The sequence below is a fragment of the Phacochoerus africanus genome, chromosome 10, assembly GCF_016906955.1.
Source record: "Phacochoerus africanus isolate WHEZ1 chromosome 10, ROS_Pafr_v1, whole genome shotgun sequence".
Lineage (NCBI taxonomy): Eukaryota > Metazoa > Chordata > Mammalia > Artiodactyla > Suidae > Phacochoerus > Phacochoerus africanus.
This window is the reverse complement of record NC_062553.1, coordinates 75,300,053-75,321,492: the sequence shown is the minus strand read 5'-3', so window position 1 is coordinate 75,321,492 and position 21,440 is coordinate 75,300,053. Positions and strand designations below refer to the sequence as shown.

General features: G+C 43.7%; 1 protein-coding gene across 1 annotated transcript in view; it reads right to left on the bottom strand.

The window, feature by feature from the left end:
- RNF175 (ring finger protein 175) overlaps nucleotides 1-18,626 on the bottom strand; it is a 36,506-nt gene extending 17,880 nt beyond the window's left edge. The window contains 4 exon segments of the mRNA XM_053743530.1: nucleotides 3,800-3,828; nucleotides 3,831-3,956; nucleotides 17,880-18,062; nucleotides 18,507-18,626. Coding sequence (XP_053599505.1) covers nucleotides 3,800-3,828; nucleotides 3,831-3,956; nucleotides 17,880-18,062; nucleotides 18,507-18,626 — 458 coding nt within the window.
- Nucleotides 18,627-21,440: the final 2,814 nt, after the last annotated feature.

Here is a 21,440-nt window from a genome sequence, read left to right as displayed (position 1 = left end):
AGGTAAATGACTTATCTCTATTTCATTAGGGTTTTTTTTTCCTGGAGTTTTATCTTGTTTTGTCTTTTGGAACAGATTCCTCTGTCTCCTTGTTTTGTTTGACCTTTTATGTTTGTTTCTATGAATTAGGGTGAAGCAGCTACTTCCAGTCTTGAAGGTGTGCCCTTGTGTAGTTGCACCCATGTAGACTCTGTATGCTGGGCAGCCTGGCTGGGGCTGGAGTGGGCATGACTGGGGATTTCTCAGGGCATGCTGAGGATGGGCAGCCTTGGCAGTAAGGCTGGAGTGGGTGCAGGCTGGGGCCAGTGTTATTTTAAAAGATGCTTGCTTTACTGAGCTCCAGTCAGAAGGGACTTCCTGAAACATGATGGGTTAAATGAGGGTTTTGTGGGCTTGCCTGAGAAATGATTTGTCATTTACATTATTTCTACAGTGAAATGCTTTCCCCACTTTAAGCAACTGACATATGAGAGTTATCCAGACAGCACCTTCTCCTATCGGTGTAATGCTATTCCATGAGAGGGTCAGCAATGGATCAGGGAGTTCACATGGGCTGTACAAGGTATCTCAAATTGTTGTGAGCATTGGTCCTTAGGATTTACCAATCCTGAGCATTGTGGATCATTGCTTAGTTCAGTGAGATAAAAGCACAAGTAATATTGTTTGAAAGGGTGATGATGGACAAAGCCATGGCTGGGAGAGGCTCCCCCTCCACTCTCACAACATCAGCCAGCACCAGACTGGGCTTCCTGAACTCCATAGACACTCCCTGCCTGGGGAGCCCCCTCGCAAGATTGAGCCAGCATGAGAGGTGTGTCTGGTTAATAACTGTTTAAAACTGCAGAGTTCCTCTGTGCAAAGCTGCTCGCTGATGTAAGTAAGCCACAGTGTGGCTGCTAGGGGCAGGAGCTTTGCATTCCGGTAGTCTGTGGCTTGATTCTGGGCTCCCCTGCTTACCGTCCGTGAGACCATGGCCACCTTATTGGCATTTCTTCCCATGGTTGCTTCACTGATGATGTGAGGAGGGGAGCACCAGCTCCTGAGGCAGTCCTGAGATGATGTGGGAAATGTATTAAGGGAGTTCCCATCATGGCACAGTGGAAATGAATCCAACTAGGACCATGAGGTTGCAGGTTTGATCCCTGGCTTCACACTCAGTGGGTTAAGGATCCGGCGTTGCTGTGAGCTGTGGTGTAGGCTGTCAGCTGCAGCTCCGATTAGACCCCTAGCCTGGGAACCTCCATATGCCGCGGGTGCGGCCCTAAAGGACAGAAGACACGCACACACAAAAGAAAATGTAATAAGACTGAAAAGATCTGACACGTCAAAAGCTCAATACGTCATCTCATTGTTATGGAGGTAAGAAGTTTCCCAATCTCCCCTCCCTGCCCCTACCCTGATCTTCCTGCTTATTGGTGGTCCGAGTTTTGTAGAGCACCACAGCCCAGAACCCCTGCTACTCAGATTACACTGGAAGCAGATATGCCGGATTAGGTTTAGGAAAGAGCAGTCTCCTCAAAGGTGAGCTTGGCCTGGAGGGGGTTGACATGATGGAGCCCAGTTCTTTGTGGCTAACCTACAGCCTGTTTTGGAGCCTGAATATTGCTTGACAGACAACCCACTGCGGCAGAGAGGAAACCCGCTTCCCTTTCTCTGTTACTCTCTCCCACGACAGAGCCTTGGTTTACCCTGGGAGAGCAACAGCCAGCTTTTAACCTGCATTGATACTGGACACTCCCTTTGGGTTTGCCCTCTGCCCCAGGCCAGTGTGTACCAATCTCATCATGAAATCCTCCACTTCCAAGTGGAAGAGAGCTAAGATGTGACTTACTGATAATATGGTGATTAAGCAAAGATCCACAAAGAGCCTTGGAGTGTACTACGTCTCATGAACAGGCGTTTCTTTTTAAAAAAAATATTTAAAAAATTTTAAGAGATGCTTCTTCTCCTGCTTCTTCTTCTGGCTATGCCCACAGCATGTGCAAGTTCCTGGGCCAGGAATCAAACCCACGTCCCTGCAGGGACCTGAGCTGCTGCAGCAACAACACCTGATCCTTAACCTGCAGCACTATGAAGGAAAGACAGTCAGGAGCTTCTTTATCCAGACTGCTTTTCTAGAGAAATGGGGCCCCCGTGAGCCTCTCCCATTATTATACCTTATAATGGTTTCAGAAAATATTGGCTCTCAGATTGTTCCAGGGCTCAGAGCTGAGCATCAGGACAGAGCTGAAGTGTGAATATGAGACGCAGAGAGCTTGAACCCTGGTCATCTGAGATATATGCCCCAGGAAGTGTCATGAGGAATATATTTGGGGTATGTGGGGTTATTTTTGGTAATAGAGTTCCTCTTCCTGTGCACAGAAGTACTGCCTGTGGCTCAGGTAATTCATTATACGGTAGGAAAAAAACCATTCTCATTGAAATGGGATATCGATTATATCCAAGGGAGGACAACAAGTACATTTGGATTCATCCAAAACAGATCCCTCTCGCAAATCTTAAATAACGGGTAACATTTTGTAAGGAGAGATGGTCATATGTCCATTTACTGAGGGGTGAACCATGCCCTATAAAGGCTGCATATAACCCCAAAGTGGCCAGTTTAGAAGGTCCCCTAGCCCCACCCTAAAGCTCTTCCCTAAGTGGGATTAAATTAAAATATTCATAAACCTGAATTCATTAATTCAAGTTCAGCCTTGATCATTATATATCTTTATCTGTTTGTTTGTTTCTTTGCTTGCTTTTTAGGGCTGCACCCGTGACATAGGCATATGGAAGTTCCCAGGCTAGGGGTCAAATTGGAGCTGTAGCTGGCGTTTTACACCACAGCCACAGCAGTGGTGGATCCGAGCCGTATCTATGACCTACACCACAGCTCATGGCAATGCCAGATCCTTAACCCACTGAGCGAAGCCAGGGATCGAACCCGTGTACTCGAGGATACTAGTCAGGTTCGTTCCTGCTGAGCCACAATGGGAACCCTCTTTATCTAGTTTCTCCCCTGAATATATTTTCCATCTCCTAAGCAGAAGGAAAAGTTGATATTGGTCTCCCCCACTTTTCTAGAGGATTAAAAACAAATAACTGAATGTCTAAATAATCACAAAACTACTTCACAGCAGCTTATGATTTATTCTCCAACCCAGATCAAAACTTGACATTGTCGTATTACTATTGAAACTACACATTTTCTCTGACCTCATCGATTTTATCCCACAGAACACAGAGAGGAAGACCAAACTTACGGACATGTTATGAGATTATGAGCACTTCGGAAGGATTTATGAATGATCTGATGGAGTCATGGACACTGCAGGAGGTCTTGAGAGTGACTAAAGGGAACATTGCAATGCTAAAGCCTCGTTTGTTATGAGAGTAATAAGTGGTCCATTACTTATGATTTGTCAGACCTAAATACACACGCAGTTGTTCGAAGTACAAACTTCTGACGCCTGCTTCAGTATAAGATGGGTGTGACGTGACTTAGAGTGGGACCCAGGAAGATGCTGTCCTAAAAATCACCATGCAAATAGTGCTCTAGAAAATTTAAACCATGGTTTCACTTCTCTTCCTCCTCGATGGAGCTAATGCCTAAAGGTATACACTTCACAGGCCTCTGTGAATCATCGTTTAATATGAATGGGAATTCGCCACAGTAGAGTTAATCTCCAAACAGTTTTGCCACAAAGGGTCGAGGGTGTCACAGCCTCCTCCCCATCAGGAAAATGGAAATGAGATGCACTTTTCATGATTAACATAAAGGGCCTGGGGCGGGGGAGGCACGAAACGGAAGGCCTACCATGGTGTTCGCCCTGAGAGGGGTGGTTTTGGGTAGCTCTGAAGAGGATGTAGCTCATAATAACTGAGACCATTCCACATATAGACAGAAACCACCACCAGAAAAGTTTTATCGTGAAATACAAAGGGATAACCCACATCTGCAGCAGGGTCAGCAGCTGTTACGAGATGAACAGAAAGTCTCCTTAGATGAGGGAGGGCCAGATGGCATGTCCACCCTTAAGTGATTCAGAAGCTACTGGGTGGGGGGGGAATGGGGTGCCACCTTCACCATGCTGTGTGGAACACGCCTGGATCACCACTCTCCTGCAAGCAGCCCCGTCCATGCACAGTTAGGGAGCGGATTGGCACCGGTATCGACACCCGTATGGGAAATAATCCCAAATATCCAACTCCTGTCACCTCCTTCCTCCAAGATGAGAGGAACTGGAGGCTGCAACAGTGATGCGATTGTGGACAAGCGAGCCTCCCTTTAGCTGTAAAACTGGGGACTACAGTGTCTTGCTTGCCTGTGCTCACTGAGGGGGGGACCCGTGGGATCAAAGCTGGAAGGTGCTCTGGAAACAGCACTGGGCTACAGTGAGCTGGGGGGGGGGGAACGGGAGGGGGGATGGGTTGGGGGGCGGGCTGTTGTCACTCTCGTGGCACTAGCGCAAATGCACAGCGATGCTGTTGCGGCACATGCGCAAATGTGTGGCGATGGTGAAGTGGGAGTGGTGTCAGAGCTGCATCTGGGACTCTGATGCCTGCTGTCCCAATGCACCCTGCAAGTTTACCGCACCCTGACCGGTGGGCTTACATTGACCCTGACAACTGGGTCTTCAACCCACCATTTTGTTTCTTGTCTTTCAGTTGCTAGTGCCCTTTCCAGGCAGCCAAGATGCGGCTCGGACTCTTTCGTGTCCCTCTGTATACAACCCCTTGGTGGCCTGTACCACTGACCTGAGTTCAAGTAGCCTTCAAGGGTCTTTTATGTTAGCTGGCCTCAATCCCACAAGGCAGGAAGCAGGATGCTGATGGACTGTGGGTCTATGACTTGATACGGTTACCATAGTGACACCCCTACTCTATCAATCAGATTAGGCCTAATATCAGCTATTCACCTCCTTGTAAAAAGCAGATAGGTTTCAACCATAACAATAACCTTTGGCTACTTATATTTTATCAGACCAACCACCTAGATTTGCTTGGTACCAATATACGAGGGGGAGCGAAAGAGAGATTGTCTCAGGTGTGGGCTTTAACTGGTGGTGGCATCTGGCAACGTTCTGTTGAGGAAATTTCTGAGCCTGGATCCTGGTTTAGCGTGATCAATTAATTATGTCTGCCAGTGACATGGAAAGGGTTGTCAGAGCACGCATGTCACCTTTGTCATCTGAGTGTGAAAAAGAGTTATATTGTCTGTTGGCTTCCTGTCTTCATCTTTGTCATAAAAGGAGGTGACTTAGAAAAAAGTTTGTTGGTATATTTGGGGTCCTTTATTTATTTATTTATTTATTTATTTTGGTTTTTAGGGCTGCACCTGCGGCATATGGAGGTTCCCCGGCTAGGGGTCCATTGGAACTGTAGCTGCCGGCCTACACCACAGACACAGCAATGCCTTATCCTTAACCCACTGAGCGAGGACAGGGATTGAACCAGTGTCTTCATGGATCCTAGTCAGTGAGGATAGGAACTCCTCTTGAGGTGCTTTAAAAACCTGGTTATAGGAAGTTTCCCTTGTGGCACAGCAGTAACCAGCCAGACTAGTATCCATGAGGCCCTGGCTTCAATCAGTGGGTTAAGGATATGGTGTTGCTGTGAGCTGTGGTGTGGGTCGCAGATGCAGCTCGGATCCAGCATTGTTGAGGCTGTGGTGTAAGCCGCAGCTATAGCTCTGATTTGACCCCTAACCTGGGAACTTCCATATGTCACAGGTGCAGCCCTAAAAAGCAAATAAATAAGTAAGTAAAGAAATAAATAAATACCTGGTTATAATAGTCTCAAGGTCAATAACCAGAGTTCTACGATACACCTTTAAGATGTAAATGAAAAAGGCAAGGCCATAGCCCTTCTTCTCTTCATGTCAAATGAGAAGACCGTTCCCATTTTTATTCTTTTTATTTCTTCATCCCCGTACGTGGCCAGAATCTGAAGTCTTCCTAGGAGTACTCTAAATCCTCTTTCACACTACATCCCAACAAAACACACACAGAGCACATCTGATGTAACTATTTGGAGAGTTCAGGAAAAATTGTCCTATAACCTACTTTCTTTTGTTTTTAAATTCCAGGCAGTGCTTTCAGGGAAGAGTAAATATTCTTTTCTCCTGCCTGAATTAGTCAGATCATTGCTTTAATTTTCCATGGGTAGGGTCGAAGCTAATGAATGAGTTTGTACCTTTATTTCTGAAATTGAGATAAATATGCATATTTATATCCAAACAGACTTTATTTAAGGCTTTTTTTTTTTTGGTCTTTTTGCCTTTTCTAGGGTGGCTCCTGCGGCATATGGAGGATCCCTGGCTAGGGGTCTAATCAGAGCTGTAGCCACTGGCCTACACCAGAGCCACAGCAACGCCAGATCTGAGCCGCATTTGTGACCTACACCATAGCTCTCGGCAATGCTGGATCCTTAACCCACTGAGCAAGGCCAGGGATGGAACCCGCAACCTCGTGGTTCCTAGTCGGATTCATTAACCACTGTGCCACGACGGGAACTCCTTAAGGCTGTTTTTAAAAAGTTTCAAAAGACTTTTCCCTGCATCTATCGAGATGATCATGCGGTTTTTATTCTTTAGTTTGTTAATGTGGTGTATCACATTGATAGATTTGTGGATATTGAAGAATCCTTGCATCCCGGGGATAAATCCTACTTGATCATGGTATATGATCCTTTTAATATATATTTGGATTCAGTTTGCTAGTATTTTGTTGAGGATTTGTGCATCTATGTTCATCAGTGATTTGGTCTATAATTTTCCTTTTTGTGGTATCTTTGTCTGGTTTTGGTATCCAGGTGATGGTGACCTCATAGAATGAGCTTGGCAGTGTTCCTTCCTCTGCTGCTTTTTGAAAGAGTTTCAGAAGAATAGGTGTTAACTCTGTTCTGAATGTTTGATAGAATTTGCCTGTGTAGCCATTGGGTCCTGGACTTTTATTTTCTGGAAGGTTTTTAATCATGTTTTCAATTTTGATACTTGTGATAGCTCTGTTCATATTTTCAACTTCTTCCTGGTTCAGTCTTTGTAGGTTGTAACTTTGTAAGATTCTGTTCATTTCTTCTAGGTTGTCCATTTTATTGGCATATAGTTGCTTATAGTAGTCTCTTATGATCTTTTGTATTTCTGTGGAGTCAGTTGTAATTTCTCCTTTTTCATTTCTAGTTTTATTGATTTGCACCCTCTCCCATTCTCTCTTGATGAGTCTGGCTAAAGTTTTATCAGTTTTGTTGATCTTTTCAAAGAACCAACTTTTGGTTTCATTGATCTCTATTTTTCCAGACACTAGAAAATTCCTAGAGGAAAACATAGGCAGAACACTCTTTGACATAAACCACAGCAACATCTTGTTTGACCCACCTCCTAGAATAATGACAATAAAGACACAAATAAACCAATGGGACCTAATCAAACTCAAAGGATTTTGCACAGCAAAGGAAACCATTAAAAAAACAACACACAGAGTGGGAGAAAGTGTTTGCCAATGATGTAACAGACAAGGGCCTAATCTCCAAAATATACAAACAACTCATGCAACTAAGAACAAAAAAACAAACAACCCAATTGAAAAATGGGCAGGAGACCTAAATAGACATTTCTCCAAAGAAGACATATAGATGGCCAATAGGCATATGAAAAAAGGCTCAGTATCACTAATTATTAGAGAAATGCAAATCAAAACTACCATGAGGTACCACCTGACACCAGTCAGAATGGCCGTCATTAACAAGTCAACATATAACAAACGCTGGAGGGGTGTGGAGAAAAACATACCCTCCTCCACTGCTGGTGGGAATGTAAATTGGTACAACCACTACGGAAAACAGTATGGAGGTACCTCAGGAAATTAAATATAAAGCTACCATATGATCTAGCAATTCCACTGCTGGGGGGAAAAACTTTCATTGAAAAAATACATGCATCCCTATGTTCATTGCAGCACTCTTCACAATAGCCAAGACATGGAAACAACCTAAATGTCCATTGACAGATGAGTGGATTAAGAAGATGTGGTACATATATACAATGGAATATTACTCAGCCATAAAAAAGACAAATTAATGCCATTTCAGCAACATGGATGAATCTAGACAAATACCATATGATATCACGTATTTGTGGAATCTAAAATATGGAACAGATGATCCTCTCTAAAAATAACAAACAAACAACAACAGCAAAATAGAAACAGATCATGGCCAAGAAGTGCAGACTTGGGTTCTGGGTTGGGAAAAGGAGAGGAGGGGATGGATGGACATTTTGGGGTGTTTTTGGATGCAAACTGTTACATTTGGAATGGATGAGCGATGGGATCTGACTGTATAGCCCAGGGAAATGCGTGTGATTGGGTCACTTTGTTGTACAACAGAACTTGATGGAACATTGTAAATCAACTATACTTGAATAATAATAATAAAAAACTTTCAAATATTTTCTTTTTTATTCATACTCTAGGAGTTTTCTATAGATCTCACAACACGATGTCTCATGCAGAAGAAAAGCTGTACAGTCCACACAAGCATCACTCCCGAACCCTCCCATACACACTGAAAAAAGAAAGAAAGAAAGAGAGAGAAAGAGAGAAAGAGAGAAGAGAGAAGAAGAAGAAGAAAGAAAAAAAAAAAAAAAAAAAAGAAAGAAAGAAAAAGAAAGAAAGAAAGAAAGAAAGAAGAAGCAAGCAAGCAAGCAAGCAAGAAGCCTCATTTCTCAGTAAGGAAGTAGTGTTGGCACTACTTTTCTGTGACTCCAGCCAAGACTCAAGTATGTTCCCTTTGTTAATTTATTTTGACCCCGCCCATGGCATGCAGAAGTTCTCAGGCTGGGGATCGAACCCAAGCCACAGCAGTAACCTGAACTGCAGCAGTGACAATGATGAGTCCTTACTGTTAGGCCACCAGAGGACTCAACATATTCCCTTTAGCACTCAGCATTAGCAACTTTGCATCTACTATTGATAATAAAAGTGTACAGCCCCTCAAAAAAATCTCAGTATTTTGGTCATGCATTTCCTATAGCTGATCATGGAGACTGTTATTTATGATAAATGATAGATTTGGTTTTTTTTTTTTAGTTCATTACTTCTGATATTAAAGAAAGAAAGGGAGGTTAATTCCATCTTTCAAAATCTGACCCTCTGTCATTTGTATCTTTCATCTTCTTAAGAATTTGATTTATTTTTGCATTTACCCACAAATGCTGGATTTTTAAAAAGAAAACATTCTGATTCAGTTAATTTTAATCCAGGGAAATGACCACGCCCCTATATTTTATACTTTAGATCATAAGCTAAAATTGACAGGACTAATCCATTTCCTCTAATCATTGGGGCTACCCTTAACTATAGTTTGAAGTGATGATTGGACTCTATTTTTACAAAACTAGTTCTCTCCCTGTAGATCTGTTAAGTACAACCATTTCTAGAAGATGCCAAATTTCTCTTACTTGGTGCCTGGATTTCATGAACACTAAATAACAATGTTCAAATATCCAGACATACTACTTTTTAAAAATTGGCCTTGGAGATCAGAAATAAAAGGAAAGCAAAAAAATCATCATCATGCATCATGTATGTAAATATTTAATTTCTTAACTATCTCTAAGATGTACAGTTAGTACCATTTGTTCTTAGCGCGCCAAGGGAAAAGTACAAAATTTGCATTATAAACTCAACACTGTATGAGAAGTCATCTTCAAATGAGGGCCACATTTCATAGCAATTTAAAAGATTGGGTTTTTTTGTTTGATTTGTTTTGTTTGTTTGTTTGCTTGCTATGTTAGGGCCGCACCCATGGCATATGGAGGTTCCCAGGCTAGGGGTCTAATAGGAGCTGTAGCCTCCAGCCTACCCACAGTACAGCAACGCAGGATCCGAGCCAGGTCTGCAACCTACACCACAGCTCACGGCAACGCCAGATCCGTAAACCACTGAGCGAGACCAGGGATCGAACTTGTGTCCTCATGGATCCTAGTTGGGTTTGTTAACCACTGAGACATGAAGGGAACTCCCAATTTAAAAGATTCTTTATCAATTTCCAGAGCAGTGAGAACGTCTCATTTTTAATAGTAACTGCCACATATGAAATGTAGGAAAGTTGTGTCTCATAAATAAACCACGAAATATGTGAAATTAAAGCACATGCACGCAGAGGAGGGAGCCTGGCAGCTGGGAACCATTAATAATGCTAAAGGGGTCACCATGTGGGCATGTGCGGATAAAACACATCTGCATTCCTGGCGAAGGGCAGCCCATATGCATCTGGATCACATCACCCCCGTCCTCCCCACCCACACATCATGGCAGGAGGAATTTCCTGACAATAAGATGCTGCCGAAAGGTACCCTGTTTGTTCTTGTAGCCATGCCCATAATGGAGCTGGAAAGAACTGCTAATCAAGTCAGAACCAAGGTTTATCTTTTCAGTTGCCTGACTGTACGGAATGATGAATGAGTCACATGCTGTGGAAGAAAGAAAGAAAAAAAGAAGGAAAGAGAAAGAAAGAAAATGATGCGATGGCCATCACCTTTGCACTGCAAATCCCAAATGACCCACATGCAACCTTTGTGCCTGTGTCTGTGCGTATTTGTACTGGAAGGGGTGGCGGAGAGCAGAGGGATGTCAGAGGTAGGCAGAACATTAGAAGAAGTAGCCCCGGGAAATATTGCTGCTGTCAGTTCAAAGGCAATGAGAGAAAGTCTGGACAAATAAAACAAGTCGAAGTATGAAATGTTGGCATATGACAGGCTCTTAGAAATATAGTTGGTCCATATTTCTATCTTCAAATCAACTGACTATTGATTTTGCTATTTAAATACCTAAAAGGGAGTTCCCGTTGTGGCTCAGCAGGTAAGGAACCTGACTAGGATCCATGAGGAAGTGGGTTTGACCCTGACCTCGCTCAGTGCGTTAAGGATCTGGCTTTGCTGTGGCTGTGGTGTAGGTCCGCAGCAATAGCTCTGATTCCACCAGGGAACCTCCATATACTACAGGTGTGGCCCTAAAAAAAGAATTAAAGGAGTTCTGTGATGGTGTGCATGTATATGTGTGCACACGCATGCAGGCAACTCTGTATGTATTTGTGTCTTACCTCATTAAAAAGATTCAAATAAGTAATGCTTTATTGGTCCAGTAAACGGTTCTAGCGTTTCACAGCTATTAATAGGCAGGAAGTTTGATTTAAATAGAGCAGTGTTTCAATCTGTGGGAAATGATTTGTCTGTGTGCAAGTTAACAGTGCGTTTTGAAGCCAAAATTCTGTGTATGCAGCCATCAAGCCTTCTATTGATTTGAAGGGCAGTAGAAAGATTCTTTTTTTTGGTGCTCCCTCCCCCATTTCCTGCAGATATGAGAAGTAGGATACATGAAAGAAGGTGGAGAGGGTGGTGTTGAATGAAATTTTATTTGTAATTAAATACTGTTAAAAGCATGTGGCAATAATTTAATTTTGAGGCTTTGCCTGTGTCTATACTGTATCAACACTAGCAGCTTTCTAGCAAAAGTTCAAATATCCAGATGCTCTATGCTGTGCTAAAAATGTGATTATGTGTTTGGAAGCATTGCAGATATTTAGTAGTATCTCAAATAAAATATTAACATTTTCTACTTTTTACTCACACTTTTTTTTCTTTTTCAGATGTGCCAGTGGCGTATGGAAGTTCTTCAGGCCAGGTATTGAATCAGAGCCACAGCTGCAAACTACACCACAGCCACAGCAATGCTGGATCCTTAACCCACCGCGCTGGGTTGGGAATCAAACCTGTTTCACCTCAAAGACAACGTCAGGTCCTTAACCCTCTGCACCACATCGGGAACTCCTACCCACACTTTTTGGCATCACCTAGGTGGAGTTAACGTTTATGTATTTCTTTCTTTCTTTCTTTTTTTTTTTTGTCTTTTGTCTTTTCAGGGCCGCACCCACGGCATATGAAAGTTTCCAGACTAGGGGTAGAATCAGAGCTACAGCTGCTGGCCTACACTACACTATAGCAACGCCAGATCCAAGCCGTGTCTGCGTCCTACACCACAGAGCTCACGACAACGCTGGATCCTTAACCCCCTGAGCAAGGCCACGGATAGAACCTGCATCATCATGGATACTAGTCAGGTTTGTTAACCACTGAGCCACAATGGGAACTCCAGTATATTTCAACTTTATTTTCCTTTTTCTTCGCCTATGCCTGTGGCATGTGAAAGTGCCACAGGCCAGGGACCAAACCCATGCCACAGCAGTGACAATGCTGGATCTTTAACCTGCCGAGCCACCAGGGAACTCCTCACCTTTCTTTTCTTAATCACCCACTTCCTTTGCTTTAGGTATTGAAGATAAGTTTTGCTGATGTACCCTGTTCCTACAGACCATAAACAGAATCTATCTACACAAATTAAAAGAGCACTTCAGAAAAATTTATTGAAAGCTGTATCTGAAAAAAGGTCTAAAAAGTAGTCTCTTGCCTCTGAGGTACACAGTCCAGATTGTACATGCAATGATGTGAAAGTAATACTACTTTATGAATAATAAATATTATCTTCAGGGTATCAATGCTATGTAATACCTTCAGTGTACAAAGCTGTTCACATATCTTATTGTGTGTTCTTCCCTCTTTTTTTTTCTAACTCTCTCCTTTTTTTAATCTGCACACTCTCATTCCCATTTATCAGCGATTTCATTAACTGCTCCATCCCAGTACACAGATATAGTAGTACCAGAATTGTTGACCTCATACCGTATGGAAAACAGCCTTAACAACCAGTTGTCCAAAGATACTCCGAGCAGCACCTTTCCCCAAAATCCCTTCAGTGAGTGTGTTTCATGCACGTGTAATGCTCTTAGATCTTTCTCTTCATTGTCTACCTTTCTCTCTGGGATCCCTCAACCTCTTAGATGATTTTCAAAATTTTTGCATACCCTAGGGGTCCACTTACCATGCTATACGCTTCAATGAGATTTGACAAATGCTCATCTTGCATCCAAAATTACAGTTATCGTATGGATCAATTTTACTGTCTTAAAATTCCTCCTTCACATGTTTATCTTTATCCTTTCCCTTCCCTGGCAACCGCTGTTCATTTTACTGTCTCTTTGGTTTTGCATTTTCCAGAATGTCGTATAATGGAATCATACAGTATGAACCCTTTTCATATTGGTTTGTTCCTCCATGTGGTTTGATAGCTCATCTCTTACTGCTGACTAATGGAATCTGACTACTGTTCCATTGCAAGGAAGCACTACAATTAACCTATTTCTTCATATTTTATTTATTTTTTGTCTTTTCTAGGGCCACACCCTTGGCATATGGAGGTTCCCAGGCTAGGGGTCTAATCCGAGCTGTAGCCGCCAGCCTACACCACAGCCACAGCAATGTGGGATCTGAGCCACATCTGCAACCTACACCACAGCTCACAGGGACGTTGAATCCTCAACCCACTGAGCGAGGCCAGGGATTGAACTTGAATCCTCATGGATACTAGTTAGGTTTGTTACTGCTGATCCATAGCAGAACTCCATGCAGAACTTTTAACATTTTTTGCAGGTCAGGTCTACTGATGATGAACTCATCTTTTGTTTGTCTGACAAAGTCTTTATTTCTCCTTCACTTTTAAAGGTTAATTTCTCTGGATATGTAATTCTAGGTTGGTGGATTTTTTTTTCTTTCAATACTTTAAATATTGGACTTTTTTCTTCTTGCATGTATGATTTCTGAAGAAAAGTCTGATGTAATTCTTATCCTTGTTCCTGGTTGCTTTTAAGATTTCCTCTTTGTCTTTGTCTGTCTGAAAGAAGAAAGAAGTTCAAAAGGATTAGCTTCCCATAACTCTATTAGAAGTACAAGGGTTTTTCTTAGCTTTTTACCATGAGGATACCTGGTGGGATTCCTGGAGGTAAACCCATAAACTCCAGGGGATCCCTAAGACAGTGGCCTCTAGGAGTTTTCACTCTCACACTAGTCTGAACTCCATTCCCAGTAATTCTTCAGACTTACCCATTGTTTCCTCCAGTTTATGGCTCTAGCAGTTTCTGCTCCCAGTAAGTAAATCTTGCTTATGCTTCCCTGCTTTCATCTGTCCTTCCAGATTTTGGGGGGAGGGGGCTCTGTGACCTCAGTCCTTGGATAGGTCCCAGAAAAGTCACTGGCATGCAGTTTGCTCAGCTTTTTTCTTATAATATGAAAGTGATGGTTTTCAAGCTTTTTACATATCAGAGCTGAAACCAGAAGTCCTTCCTATTTTTAAATATTCCGTCATTTGAAAGATCGGGAAACAGGCTCCCTGTGGTAAAATGAGCAGCTTGGGTCTTCTAACTCCTAAACCAGTGCTCTGCCTCTGGTTCCTGTTAATATATCTCACAGAAGTCAGCCTGGGGAACCTTCCCAGACCAAGCAGAGGGCAGAGTAGAAGGTGTGGCAAGGCAGGATAAATAGATGTGATGCTTTGAAAAATCAGTGCATCAACGTCTCCTAACAGAGACTGTAGATTAATGGGGGGCAAATTCACTTTAGCTTGACAAAAGCATCCAGAAAAGGATTCTGGTAAACTGCTTTTCCAGTGTATGATCAAATTTACACAATTGCTATGCAAACCATATCTCTTGAACATATTCAGAGTCAACTAATGGTATGGAACCCTGTATATCTAGAATCACAGGGAAATGTTCTGAATCACAAGTCTAGTCGATTGGCTCTTAACTGCAGCATTTACATGTTGCGGGTAAGGAAATATTCAGAGATATTGAAGAAGATTTTCCTTGATATGAAAGAGAGAAAATTGTGAGGTTGGATTCTCATCTCCTCTCTGCAACTAATTAGTTGTGCCACCTTGACCAAGTTATTTAATCTCTCTGAGCTATGCTTCACAAAGGGGATAAAAAATAATTACCTCCTAGGGTAATTTAAATAATACGCAAAAAGCACTTATTGCAACTATAATAATAAGTAATAGTCACTTATATATAAATGTATGTATAGTATTTCATATATAAATATATTACTATATAAATGTACATATAGTATTTCAAATATAAATATTATAAGATAATTATAATTATTCATACAGAGTAACTATTATTATGGTAATTATAATTAATATGTTATACATATTACCAGTATATTGGTGGAGGTTACAATATCAAATCTTGGAAATACACTTCACTATATGGCCCCTTGTAGAAAAGAGCCAGGAATTTCATGAACATTATAGACATATTCAAACCTCTCTGTAACTCTGGTAGCTCCTACATAATCTTAAATGCCAAGAAAAACAAAATAAAAGTTAGGTTTACTTTGCATGATAAAGCTGTGTAGGTCAACTTTTGTGGAAATACGTCCATCACATTCCATCCCAATGATGTTAAACTGAGTAGTACATTGGGTCGGGGTTTTTGGATCCAGTTCCTGCAGAGTACAATAAACCCACGGCTAAAATCAGCTACTGGTGCTCTGGGAACCGTCTCCAGCTCCAATGATTGCAGATATTACCGAACTCCTGAAATGGCTGTGTTCTGATGATGGCTCTGGCAGTGAACCCCAAAAAGGTATGCACAGCGTGGGTCAAGGTAAAGGCAGCTGCATGGGAAAGGCCAGCAGCTTTACTTGCTAGATCTCGCCTTGAACCAAAGATTGTCATCAGAGACATGCAGGGAAAAGGGGTTACTCTACCTGCTCCTTTCGGACAAGGCAGTCATGGATGGACTGATGGGCAAAGAAGTAAAAATATTCTAGAGGCCAGTTGTATCTATGAGCCAACCCGAAAGAGTTCCAATGGGACCACCAGGAGACCAAAGTCTGTTCTTGATCACTGGAGCATCTTTAGGCTCTTGGCTTTGTCAAAGGGCCAGATTGGGTCACTCTAAGAGAGGCCATGATCACAGTCACGGAGTCACCGCGGAGGTATTCTTCGGACCACAGAGCTCTTCTGGGTGGCCATAAAATAGCACAGCTGTGTGACAGAAGGACCCAGAAACAGCAACCTCAGGGAGAAGCGGGGTGATCGAGGGAGCCCAGGTGGGAGGGCTGGAGCACAGCCAAAAGCAACATCCCTAGAGAGGCATTCTGGTCAGTACAGCTTGTGCAGTGAGCAATAGGAGAGAGAGAAGAAAAATGGCAGAGGAGTGGTGGGACACAGGGCAAGTCAGTTGGCTCATGTGGCATTTCCCTTCAAGGGGGATTTCTGTCTATTTAAAATCCATACCTGTGTCATCATGGCAACTGAACTTAAAAAATCTAATCCAGAGGTAATCAGTTATAGAAGAATGAATGTCTCCTCAGGATAGAGGGCTATGAAGCCTCTCCTTAAGAATCCAGGTTTCAGAGTTCCCCTTGTGGCTCAGTGTTAACAAACCTGACTAGTATCCATGAGAACTCAGGTTCGATCCCTGGCCTCGCTCAGTAGGCTAAGGATCCGGCATTTCCATGAGCTGTGGTATAGGCTGCAGACGTAGCTTGGATCCTGCATTGCTATGGCTATGGTGTAGGCTGCTCCAATTTGATCCCTGGCCTGGGAACCTCCATATGCCACAGGTACGGCTCTAAAAAAAAAGACAAAAAGGAAAAAAAGAAAAGAAAAGAAGAAGAATCCAGGTTTCTTCTTAAGGATGCTAATAATTCTATGTTAGGTATTTCCATGTTGAAAATAAGGAAACCATATATTTAAGGGAGTTTCCCTTGATAAAAGAGAGAATAACTAATATTCTAGAATCCCAATGAGGGATTCTAGTCTCCCTCATTGAAGAGAATTTGTCCAAGTGAAATAGAGAGGGTGTTCATTTTCATTGACAAGACAATAGTGATATAGCAGCATATGGATGCTTTTGCTTAAAGAAACCAACAGCAACCAAAAAACCCACTCACGATTCTCCTTTCTAAATAAAAAGTTCACAATTGCCGAAATGTATATATTCTGGAAAACTCAACTTGCTGTGTAAGATACATCGTTAGGATGGGCAAAAAGAAAACACTGGTCTAAGCCAGCACATCATGTGTCGTGGGCAAGGCCTCTTCTGCAATACCCAGCCCCAGACCTAGAACCATGCAGTGTGCTAACTGAAGTCCTTCTTTCTTTGCATCATTTCTCCACTTCGGCCACACCCAAGTCTAAACCACTGGTTCTCAAAGTGAAGTTCCAGGACCAGTAACATCAGTACCCCTGGAAACTTGGTAGACATGCCAATTATTTGGCCCCTATTGAATCAAAAACTCTGGGGGTGGGCCAAGGGAATCTGATCGAAGAAGACCTCCAGGTGTTCTGATGCCCCCGAAGATGTGAGAACCCCTGCTCCCAAGACTGCAGTAGCATGGTCTCAGGTCTGACAAGCTTGGGGTATGGCTCTGAGGCTGTGAGATAGAAAGGGTCCAGGGGCGACGCTGGTAGGATGGGGGGAGGACTGGTCTGTGAGAATGGGATCCCGCTTCATGTGGCCAGGGTCAACACAGTGTCTGTATTAACGGGCTTCTTGGACCTGGAAACCATCAGCGCCAAGACAGTTTATTGCCAGTGAAGCCAAATGAGCCAGCCTCAGCTCTTTGTTTTTGCTCTTCCTAATCCTCCTGTCCTGGGCCATTGGCAGGAGTTGCTCAGACCCCAAAGGAAAACTGGTTGACTTAAACCAGGGCTCCTCTTAAACCTTGGCACCAGTGACGTTTTTGTCACATGGAATTGTCCTGCACGTGTTTCACCGCATCTCTGGCCTCTCCCTACTGCATTCCAGTAGCAGCCTCCATCCCTTCTCCCCTCCCGCGAAGGCGTGACAATGGCAAACGTTTCCAGATGTTGCCCAGGGTCTCTGAATGTCTCCTGGGGGTGGAGCTGCGCTGGGTTGAGAGTCACTGGCTTAAACCAAACCATGTCCTTCCAAGTGGTTTCCAAAGGGGGGATGCGATGGGGGCGACTCACGTGGTAAGACAGGCCATATCTCTGTCGCCACTGCACCAGCACTACCTGGGCGATGACCAGGGCGCAGAGGAAGATCAAGGTCATCTCCACGTGCACGGACTCATGACCGAGGTGCATCTTGTAAATGCTTGCCTGCCGCAGGCTAGAACTGGCCAAGAAGGTCGGCTGAAAAGGCCCTTCATTCTCGCACAATTAGCAAAACAAGGAACATAGGCAGGACTCAAAAGAAGCAATGGGGGTGTCAAATGTAGGGTTTCTAAAGCTTGCTTTAGAAAGTTTTCCTACATTCTTTTTTAAATTTTTTGCTTTTTTTTTTTTAAGGGCTGCACCTGTGGCCCAGGTTAGGGGTCGAATCCGAGTTGCAGCTGCTGGCCTACACCACAGCCACAGCAACACCAGATCCAAGCCACATCTGCGACCTACACCACAGCTCACAGCCTCGTCGGATCCCCCACCCACTGAGCAAGGCCAGCCAGGGATTGAACCTGTGTCCTCATGGATGTTAGTGGGATTCATTTTCACATTGCCACGAGGGAATTCCTCCTACGTTCTCGTTCTCCTTGTTTCCTGCCTTTCCCCCAAGCTTGGGGAAGGGGCGGCTGAGATGAGAACCAACTCCTCTCAGGCCTTAGCTTTCTCCTGTGCTTTTGGCCTCAGCCTGGTCTCTTTGTGGTAGGTGATGGGGCTGAGAACTGCCTGCTGTGCCCTGGCAAGACCTGGGTTCCAGCCCTTCATCTGCCTCTTCATCGTCACTCATCCTCTTAAGCTTCAGGCTCCTCATTTGCAGATTTAAAATCATGATCCCTCTGTACCTTGTAGGATTCTTTTAAAGCTGGAAAGCCCATGTATTATTTTATTTATACCTCGTGAGGAATAATCATTGCCATTAGGCTGAATCATATGGAATTGCCACTTTTGAAAGTCAAAATAATCCTGTATATGATTGGTAATTTCAAGCCCCATAGTCTCAAGCAAAGGGTATCCTGCAGGTGGTGCCTGTGGACAGAATGTGGTCCACGGGACTATGGCAAACTCCTGAGTTGTAGAAATCATTTTCATTATAAAGAGAAAGAAGAGGCCTAGGTATTCTCTTAGGCACAGACATTCAGAGGGTGGCTTAATGCTTTGGTGTTAAACATTAGGTGTAATGCTTTAGTTGGACTCTTAGTTTTATCTTTATTTTTATTTATTTATTTATTTATTTTTTGCTTTTTAGGGCTGCACTCACGGCACATGGAGGTTCCCAGGCCAGGGGCTGAATTGGAGCTGCTGCTGCCGGCCTCTGCCTCAACCACAGCAATGCCAGATCTGAGCCACATCTGCGACCTACACCACAGCTCATGGCAATTCCAGATCCTTAACCCACTGAGCGAGGCCAGGGATCGAACCCGCATCCTCATGGATACTAGTTGGATTCGTTTCTGCTTAGCCACGGCGGGAACTCCCTGGATTCTTTCATTTTATACGCTGGTAGAGAAAGCCACTCAAATAGTATGTCATCTGGTTTAACCTCCTACAGCAAGGGCAGCCTGTGAGAAAGTAGATGTCTGTTGGTACAGAACCCAGGCTGTGGGGCTTTGTGACGGCAGCCCAAGCAAGTTGATGAGAGTCCTTGGGAATTAGTAATTTTTAAAGTTCCTCGTGTGATTTTAAGGTGCAGCCAAGATTGGGTTGGGATCCACTGGCCTAGGGGAAGAGACAGTGGTCCAGGACCCAGGTTAGGGAAGCGGGGATGGGGGTGAGGGTTATGAATCTTGCCAATCAATTACTTTATCACTATTGGTTTGCATTCTCTTTCACCCCACGTGGGCCATCAGCTGTCACAAAACCTCTTCAAATTTCCACTTATGACCAGTCATAATTTGCTTTTAGTTAGAGTACCTGTCAGAAAGCATGGCTGGGTGACATTCTGTGCCCTTTTAAAGGAAGGCACTTATTGGGAACACAACCTGGGGTGGGTCTCGCCCTTTCCCACCGTTTCTACAGAGCTGCCTGGATAAAGGGCTCCATCCAAATCCCAGGGGTGCCCCCTGCTGGAGAATGTGCAGAAAGGAGCCCACAGAGCCTCGTAAATATTCCTGCTTGAGTTCACCTTCTCTGAGATGTACTATTAGAAGCTTCATCCTGGCAGGTGCCACAGATATACTGAGACGCCCCTTCACTCATCAAGGGAAGATGCTGACGTCCATATCAGGTGAGCAGCCTGAATCAAACAACACATCTATTAGTCTCTGTTTTGGAAGCTGAGCTTAGGAGCCAAGAATGATTTCTAGCAGCTCTTTAAAAATGTACTCTTTCTTCTGGGAGTTCCCCTCGTAGTGCAGCAGAAGGGAATCTGACTAGGAACCTTGAGGTTGCGGGTTCGATCCCTGGCCTTGCTCAGTGGATTAAGGATCCGGCATTGCCGTGAGCTGGGGTGTAGGTTGCAGACACGGCTCAGATCCTGCATTGCTGTGGCTGTGGTGTAGGCCAGCAGCAACAGCTCCGGTTAGACCTAGTCTGGGAACCTCCATGTGCCGCAGGTGTGGCCCTAAAAGGACAACCCCCCCCCCAAAAAAAAGAATGCCCTTAGATAAAATGATATTGAAACAATATTCTTATTCCCTAGGGGAAAAAGCAAACTCCGATGATGTTTGCTAGAAAGGGTAATAGTTCCCTAGAGTAATATTTTTTTCTAAGGTGGAATCTACTTTTTTTTTTTTGTCTTTTTAGAGCCACACCCTTGGCATATGGAAGTTACCAGGCTAGGGGTCAAATCAGGGCTGTAGCTGTCAACCTACACCACAGTCAGAGCAACATCAGATCCAAGCCACATCTGGGACCTACACCACAGCTCACGGTGATGCCCGATCCTTAACCACTCAGCAAGCGAGGCCAGGGATTGAACCCATGTCCTCGTGGATACCAGTTGGGTTTGTTACCCCTGAGCCACAATGGGAATTCCTGGAGTCAACTTTTTAAACAGTTTTTTCCTAATGCGTTATTATGTAAGCCCATCCAGGATCTCTTAAGGATTTATTATGGAAGTTGAAATAACACCAAAATTCATCCAAAGGATAAGCAGAAGGATAGCCAGGAAAATACAGAAGAGTGAAGACTAGGGGCTTGGCCTATCAAATACTGAAATCACGATGCAGCCATAGAAATTAACCGAAGGTCTCACTGGCCCAGAAACATGAAGACAGATGAGGAATAGAACAGCATCCAGGAACAGACCCAATTACATGTGTAAGTGACTCATCAAATCAGCGAGGAAAAAATGGGTTGTTCAATAAATGGTGCTGAGATGACCACCTCATCATTTGGGAAAAATATAAAGCTGGATCTTACATTCTAGAAGGAGGAGTTCCCTCTGTGGTATAGCGGGTTAAGAACCTGACTGAAGTGGCTCAGTTCGCTATGGATGCGTGGATCTGTTCCTGGGCCCAGCTCAGAGGGTTAAAGGATCCAGCATAGCCTCAGCTGTGGTGTAGGTCACAGCTATGACTCAGATTCATTCCCTGGCCCAGGAACATCCATGTGCTGCAGGGGAAGCCATTAAAAAAAAAAAAAAATCCAGAA